Below are 8511 nucleotides of genomic sequence, written 5' to 3' on the forward strand. Positions count from 1 at the left end.
TTCGAACTGACCTTTCGGTTAGCAGCCGAACTCACAACCACTGCACCACCGGAGCTCCTGGGTGACCTAGACAACCAATTAAATTAACCCACTTCCCACCATTATAAACTGGTGCAAGCCAAGGTAATCAGAGGCCTCCTATGGCCTTCTCGCAGCACTAAGAAAAGCACTGCCAAAAGACCACAGGAGCTGAGCTAACTGCAAGGCTGGCGGCTGGAACCCACCCAGCAGCTCCTTGGGAAAAAGACCTGGCAATCTACTTCAGTAAATATAGCCCAGAAAACTCTACGAGGCAGCTCTACCGTCATGTGGGGTCGCTATGAGTTGAAATCGACTTGATAGCACCCAACAACGAGAAAATCACTGTCTTCTGTAAGATCCGGAGCATCACGAACCATTATAATTACACTAGGGTGGCTGCTGGCCATCTCTCCCACGACTTGAACAAAGTTCACCTAATAAAGAAACCATCATGGAGGCAAGATGACCTCAAGCTAAGGAAGCAATATTCCTAGACTTTTCAGTGACCAAACCCACTGCCGTCCTGTCAATTCTGACTCAGAGTGACCCTACAGTACAGAGTAGAACTGTCCCATAGGTTATCCAAGGCTGTGTATCTTCACGGAAGACTGCCACCTTTCTCCTGCAGAGCAGCTGGTGGGTTCAAACGCCAATCTCTGGGTTAGCAGCCGAGAGCTTAACCACTGCTCCACCAGGGTTCCTTTTCAGTAACCATTTTCTTACCTTAAGCTAGTTTAACCTGCATTTCTGCTACTTGCATCCTAGCACAGCATATTAAAACAAGATTACACGCAGGAAATGAGATCATTAACAAAGTAGGTGAAAATGTTTATACAGTGTTATAAAAAGCTCCTGTCACTGTAACTAACAATATCACAAAAGGAAACCTCATAAAATACAGCATGAGCTCAATAAGCATTTGTCAGAATAACAAATTTACTCTATTCTGTGCGTTCTTTATGTGAACAAACTGACTTTAGACAACCCACCTCCAACCCTCTATTATGTCACTCAAGTCTAATTTCAAATAATTGTAGCTCCTAACTTTTGGAACTCCCCGTATTATCTGATTATGAGGAATTTAGAAAGATGGCTCGTTTCAAGTGGACAATGTAAAGAGAGACAGACATCTGGTCCGGAATCCCCATTCCCCCATTTCCCCCAAGCAACTACGAAACCAATTTTGCCCGAGAAGTCCTAAGACTGTGATGCATAAACGGGGGTGGACCGAGCAGTCTTCGGTTAGAGACGCAAAAAAGGTGAAGGAAACTCGTCCTGGGTAAACGCGGCCAGACAGGGCAGCAGCAGGTGGCAGGTAGCGCCTCGGAGGTAAGCACCGCTCAGCCCGGCTAAGGTCTGGGCCGGCAGCGGGTCCGCGGCGGCCCCCGCTCACCAGGAAGGAATGCCGACCACACCTACGCGGCCAGCCCGGGCGGGGCGGCCCAGCCTCGGCCGTGGGCGTGAGGGAGGCGGCCGAGGGCGGAAGGCGGCCGACGACACCCACCCCCCGGCCCCGCGCCCACCTCAGCAGCGTCTCGAGCGAGCCCTCGTGCTTGTCGAGCGGGCGGCCGACCGCGGCGCGCCGCAGCTTGCTGAGCTCCTCGGCCGCGCGGCAGTACTGGGCCTGCTCCTCGCCGCCGCTCGGGTACGTCTGCTGGATGAACTTCACCAGCGGCTTGGCCAGGTCCACCTCCGAGGTCTTCTTCAGCTGCACGGAGATGAACGTCGCCATGGCGAGCGCCTCGGCCGCCGCTCGGGTCAAAGGGACGGCGGGACGGCGACCAGGGCCGAGGCGCACGGGGCACCAGACAAGCGGACGGACGGGCCGACGAACGGGCACTCACTCTGCGCCCGAGCCCCGGCCACTTCCGGGAGCTTCTGCGCAGGCGCTCCCGACGCAGGGCGTGAGCGCCGCCCGCGGTCACGTGACAGCGAAATCTGCGTCGCTCACCCGGTCGCTTTGGGTCGGTCCTGTGCGAGGAGGCCGTGGCTTTCTACGCTTCAGAAGTTATCCCTTTCCTCCTTACTGCCTTGGCGGGTGGAGCGAGTGCTTTCCCGTACTACTGCCTGTTCCCCTACCCCAGCAACTTCCCGGTGAAGGACCCCTTTTACTGCCACCTGCGAGAGTTTGTGGCCAGCTGTCCAAGTCCTTGCGCCTCAGGGTCATTGTGATCTATGGTAGCTCATTTAGCTAATATTGACGGGCTGCTATGCACATGTACTAAGTGGACTGGGAACCCAGTAGGCAAGAGCCCTGCTGTTGTTCAACTTTACAGCCAGGTAAGGTCACAAACCCCGAACAGGTGAACAAAAGTATCGGGAAGGAAAAAACAAGAGTGCTTGGGATGAAAGAATGTTAAGTCACTTGGAAAAACCGAATTTAAACAAGATACAGTAAAACGTGCGAGAGCCAGAAACTGTGTAAAGCGGAAACCTGTCAGAGAAGGAAAACTTTCATATTTTCCACCAATACAGAGGGATAGAAAAGTAAGACTGCACCCTGCCAATGGCGGAAATCTTGGGAGACCCGGAAACACAAGGCAGTGCCGTTCAGTTCTGGCTCGCATAGGTTGTACTGTAATTAGGAAAAGCTTCTCTGAGAAAGTGAACTTAAAATGACACCTGAAGTTTGAGAACACGCTTGACATTAGAAAAGGGAAGTGGGAGGGGTGGAGTGGCAAGGGAGGTCCCACTGTACAGGGGGACGGCAAGAGCAAAGGCCCTAGGAGGCAGGCACTTCCCGTGGTCAGGGAGCTGAAACAAAATATATGGCAAACATTGAAAAAACAAGTAGAGAGTGAAATAAAGCTGGAGAAGTAAGCAGGCATCAGATAGTTCAGAACCTTGTATACCAAGTTAAGGAATTTGTATTGTACAATGAATGCAAAATAAGCTATAAACCGCATTTAAGCAGCAGTGATGTGATACAACTTACCTTTTTTAAAGGCCAGCCTGTGAATCATCCTGATATTGTATCTTTTGATAGTATGTAGCATGACGTATACAATATCATCTATGATGTATTCCAGGCAAAAAAAAGTTTAACTTGAATCTACAAAACGTTTCTATCTAACACACAGTTGATAGGAAATAGAGGGGATAGAGGAACAAACTAAATGACACCATAGGAAGTAACCAAACAAATCTGGGTGGAACATTCTGCAGGATAACTAGCCCCATCTCTTCAACAATTCATGAAAAAAAATTACTCTGTGAAAAGAAATTAAAGGGACATGACAGTCTGGATTGAATCCTCTTTTGAACCGACCATCTATAACATCATTTTCAGGACAATTGGGGAAATTTGAATACACATGGACTGCTGATTAGATAAGATGAAAATGTATTGCAGAAAGGTGGAGATCATGAACTGAAAAAATCAGGTCACAAAACAGTATGTATGTTATGATATCTTATTTTGGTTTAAAAATGCACATTTGTGTATCTATGTACAACAAAAAATATCTGGAATGATATACCCTAAGGTGTTAATGTTTGTAATCTTTGGTGGAGGAAATGTGTATTTTTATTTTTTTTATTTCTACCTATCCCTTTTTTTTTTTTTTTTTTTGGTCTAATTTTTTTACAGCATATATACTACTTTTGTTATAATAAAAGTTTATTTTAATTAACATATTCTAGGTTAAAATAAATAAAATAGTCCCCCTGGCTGGTGTGTAGGGAATGCATTAGAGGAAGACAAGAATGGAAGCAGGGAGGCAAATTATAAAACCTTTTCAGAAATCCAGGCAAGAGATCATGAAAGCTAAACACTCACAAGAGTGGGCCAAATTAATATATTTTTTGAATTAAAAACTGAAGAATTTACTGATGAACTGGATGGGAAGGTGAAAAAAGGAGAGTGGTTAATGTTGGCTCCTAGTTTTGGATCCTGAACATCTGAGTGGTTGGTAGAATCATTTAATGAGATCAAGAAGACTAGGGATAAACAGATTGGGGAGAGGGATGTTCACATCCAAATACTCAAGTGTAGTTATTTAATTGACAATTCGATATATGAGTGTTTTTGATCACCTCTTCCTCACCTAATTGGTGAGGGAGTGTCCAGGGGACAAGGACACAGCACACCACACAAGGGTTGCACTCAGGAACAGAGTGAACAGGCAGAGCCTGTGGGAGACAGGCTTTGTAGTAACAAGAGGGTGGGGTGACCCCTGGTTCCTGCTAGAATATGTGAATGGTTTATTTGAATAACTTATTAGCTTATTTGAATAATTCCACAGGCTGGTAAGGAACTGAAGCCTGCCACTCCAGGATAAGCAGGCACTGTGCCTGGAGCCCATGATAAGGAGGTTGTTTGGGTAGGTGATTTTATCCACTGGAGCACAGTGGAGAGGGGAACTTGCAGTCAAGCCGTTCAAGGCCCTCGTGCTTTTCTCCAGATGCCAAGGCACACAAAATATCAGCCCTTAATTTTAGACCTTAAACTGCAATAAGAGTAAAGTTCCAAGAAGAGGTCTGGGTTGGGAGTCAGGATACAAATTATTTTTTAAGCCCCTGGGACTATAAAGAAGCACCAAGAAATAGGAATGAGTCAGAGGTATTAGAAGATATAGTATCAGAGTAGAGTTTTTTTTAAGCCAGAAGATACTAGATTATATTGTAGGTTGACAGGACTGATTCACTGGGGAGAGAATGAAGATTCAGGAGAGATGAAGATAACCAAAGGAGCAACGTTCATGAAAAGGGGAGAGGAATGGGTAACCAGAGCACAGGGAAAGGGATTCACCTCCAGGAAGATGAGGGGCACAATGTCTGTTGAGACGGACAGAAGAAGGAAATGAACATACCAAAAACCAAACCCAAACCCGTTGCCATCGAGTCGGTTCCAACTCATACTGACCCTATAGGACAGAGGAGAACTGCCCCATAGGGTTTCCAAGGAGCAGCTGGTGGATTCAAACTGCTGACCTTTTGGTTAGCAGCTGAGCTCTTAACCACTGAGCCACCAGGGCTCCAGAAATGAACATAGATGTGGTTAATTTTGTCGGATTGACCAAGGGAAGATTATTGAGATGCTCCTGTCTGATGGAACTTAGAATAAAATGCCAACTCATTCCTATAGCATGATATATCTCTGCCTGTTTCTTCAACTTCATATTTTGCTCCTTGATCCTAATTTGTTACTGTCCAGTCACATTGGTCTTTTGTCGGTTTCTCAAACTCACCAAGTTTTTCATTCCTTACCTGACTCAGAGTGCTTTTCCACCTTCTTTTCTCCCCATTTTGCTATCTGATGTAGTTAGATCTCTAGCTACAAGCAATAAGCTAGTAGATTGTTAATTTCTAGCTCAGCCGATTGTTTTTTTCCCCTCAAAAAACTCCAACTTGCAAGTATTTTATTGTGTGTTGATTTGATATTTGTCTGACTTCCCCACTAGAATCTAAGCTCTATGAGGGCAAAGATTGTGTTTGTTTTCTATGCTGTATATGTCCAGAGCCCTGGAGGTGCAGTGGTTAAGTGTTCGGCCGCTAACCAAAAGGTCAGCAGTTCCATTTTACCAGCTGCCCCTTGGAAACCCTATGGGACCATTCTACTCTGTCCTGTAGGGTTGCTATGAGTCAGAATCACCTCAACAGCAACGGTTTTGGTTTTTGGGTTTTTATATGTCCAGCACTTGGCACATAGTGGGCACTCAGTAAATATTTTTGAACGAGTTTCACTGATGGTAAAAACATTGGTTTTCTACTCCCCAAATAACACACTTTCACAACAGGCACCCACATTAATTAGGCCGTAGATCAGTGGCCAAAGAAAGATACTATATTAGTCAAGATAGACTATTTCATATTCTAACAATAAACAATTTCAAAATCTCAGTGTCTTAACATAATATTTGTTTCTTCTTCACGCAAAGTCTAATGTGGGGACAGGCAACTCTCCAGGCTAGCTGTCCTCAAAACAGTGTCTCAGCAGTACAGATTACTTTGATCTCAGGCATCTCCACTTGAGCCTCCACATTTAGAGGGGAAGAGGGGATATGTAGCATCATTCAGGGCTTTTCACGGCCTCAGCCTCTCACTTCCATTCACATTTCACTGGCTGGAATCTTACATGGCCCATCTAACCGCAGGGTGACTGGGAAGGGTGGTCTTCTGTATGCCCAGGAAGGAAGAAGGGAGAGAGAACCAAATATTAGAGAGCAGCACAAGTAGTATCTTCCAAGGATGGGTTTCACCACTTTCAAAAATGCTTATGGTAACGTTAACATTTCACCTATGTAATGAGACTCCATAAAATATGTTCTTAGAGTGTGTGTATGCTCAGCATAATGGGTGTAATATTTCGAGGTTATTGAATCAATAGATATTCATTCTTGGTAATCCCTAGTTCCTAGTGGCCCATCACCTCTCCCACTGATTGAATCAGTGAGAATAATTGCCTCTTCGGAAAGACAGAACTCTGCTGAAAACAGCTTTGAGCTTCAAAATAGAGTTCTGCAAGTCACCGTTGAGACAGTGGCCTGAAAAGAAACACCTATGATTTTTGGAGAAGCCAAAATTTTGTTGAGGGAGAGAGGCATACAAAAGCCAAGCCTGGAAGACAGATTTTACAATGAACGAGAGAGTAGACAGGACAAGGATTTGATGTAAGGAAAGTTCCTGCAATGCAAGAAAAGAAAAGGTCTTGGGTGCTGAGAAAAGTCTAAAAAAGAGACAGAGAAGGACAAAAGATAAACAAGGTATCCTCACTTCCTCATGCCACACTCTCCAGTTAATCTAGACTATGTAGGAGTTGGGGAGAGGGAAAGAGGCATGAAGTAGAAACACCCAAATGGACTCAATGAAATCAAGAACATCAAGGATGATGGCCTAGCTTATGTTCCCAGGTATAAGGGAAGGCACATCCTGTGTATGGAATGGAAAGAGGGAAATGGTGTGGAGCAGGGGACAGTGGGTTTTTTGCAACATGTAATGGAGAACTCTTTGTCTCCTTGATCTATCTGCATATTTAACTTTAATTTTAAAAAAGGAAAAGAATGAATGAACGACAAAAGAAAAAAGTTACCCATTTTTCACATATGAGTCATGGCGTGTAAAATCAACCACATGAAATCAGAATTTTTAAAGAAGAAATGGAGAAACTACTAAGCCTTTTATTTGAAATGACTCCCCGTTGAGCCCACTCTCATTCCATATACTACAGACTAAATTTCTATCTGCTGCCAGTTATCTAATACCATTCACATCTATTTAAATAACTTCACTGCCCTATGCCACTAATAATTTCTCTTAAATACAAGAGAAATTACTTGTGTAAGGTAACTTCTGAGAAAAAACAGCATTATTTTGAAATAATTGCTTTATAGAGGAAAAATACATAATTCTGGAGAAAAAGTTATCCTGTTAGTATCTTGACATTGAGGGCACATTTCAAGACTCCTATTTTCACTAAAAGCCGATGTTTGTTTAAGCATTGAAAGTGGAAATCCTCACTCTCCTGCCTGACTTCTGTTGTTAGTATTGAGGCAGACAGCCTCAGAGCCCAACCCTTCTGAAAGACACCTGATCTGGTTTATCCTGCTGCACCAAGCAGAATAAGCTGCGCATTCTTCTGAAATTGTCCTTGACAAGATAACCACAGAACAGGTCACAGATGGCCTCAACCTGCCTCTGTGTGGAGACTTTACCTGCTAATGAAGGAAAATTGATCTCTTCCTCTATTCCAGAGAATCAAACCTAAAGAAAATTTTCTGAAAATTTTCTAAAGAAAATGCCTAGTCATCCCCAAGCTCTGAGCACTTTCGTGAAGGTCAGTCCTGAATATTCATGATGAATTTGCATTTCCTTGTCTGTTCTCTGTGAAAGCCCACCTTGGCCTCTTGTTTATTGGCTGTAACAAGTCACACCGAACAGAACCTGGGGTCTCCACCTGGCGACAATTTGATTTTGGAACAATATAAAAATCTTCTTTAGTCTGTTTTCCCTCAGGCGTAGATTAGCTCTTTGTTTCAGATTTAACAGCAAGGAGTGGTAAGTAAGTGGTTAGTGTCTCTTCATATAAAACACGCTTGAGTTTCCTTGTAAGAAAATTATGTATATACACAAAACATATGTAATTTCATGTGTATCCACTTATTTAATATTCATGACCATATATTAACAGTAACCAAACCCTGTAAACTTCGTGGTACTATGGGAAGAATTAATAATACTTGGATGACCATACTGCCATTCAACAAATATGTTTTGAGCTTCCACTATGTGGCAAGTAAAATCAAAATCAAGAGGATTCTATAACCAGTAAATCTATTAATCTGTTACATATATTTATAGATTCCTTGATTCCACTCTCATAGAGGATAGTTCAGGAGATATTTCATAGGAGGAGATATAGGAGAGCAGCTTAGGGAAGTCCTAAAATGGCAGCTGTGTGCGGCATGCCTCAAATGAAGCCAGCCCAAATTAAAGCAGGAGGATGGATGGTTCCAGAAGAAAGGTCCAACAGAAAAAACAAGAAAAGTTGGA

General features: G+C 43.8%; 1 protein-coding gene across 2 annotated transcripts in view; it reads right to left on the reverse strand.

Moving 5' to 3' along the window:
- The window catches only part of PDCD6IP (programmed cell death 6 interacting protein), a 70340-nt gene extending 68469 nt beyond the window's left edge, over window positions 1-1871 (reverse strand). For both annotated transcript variants that reach the window (XM_004377335.1, XM_004377334.1), the window contains exon 1: window positions 1545-1871. In XM_004377335.1, coding sequence (XP_004377392.1) covers window positions 1545-1753 — 209 coding nt within the window. In that variant the 5' untranslated portion in view covers window positions 1754-1871. The remainder of the gene's footprint in view (window positions 1-1544) is intronic.
- Between the last annotated feature and the right edge of the window lie 6640 nt (window positions 1872-8511).

Source organism: Trichechus manatus, unplaced genomic scaffold (assembly GCF_000243295.1).
Source record: "Trichechus manatus latirostris isolate Lorelei unplaced genomic scaffold, TriManLat1.0 scaffold00049, whole genome shotgun sequence".
Lineage (NCBI taxonomy): Eukaryota > Metazoa > Chordata > Mammalia > Sirenia > Trichechidae > Trichechus > Trichechus manatus.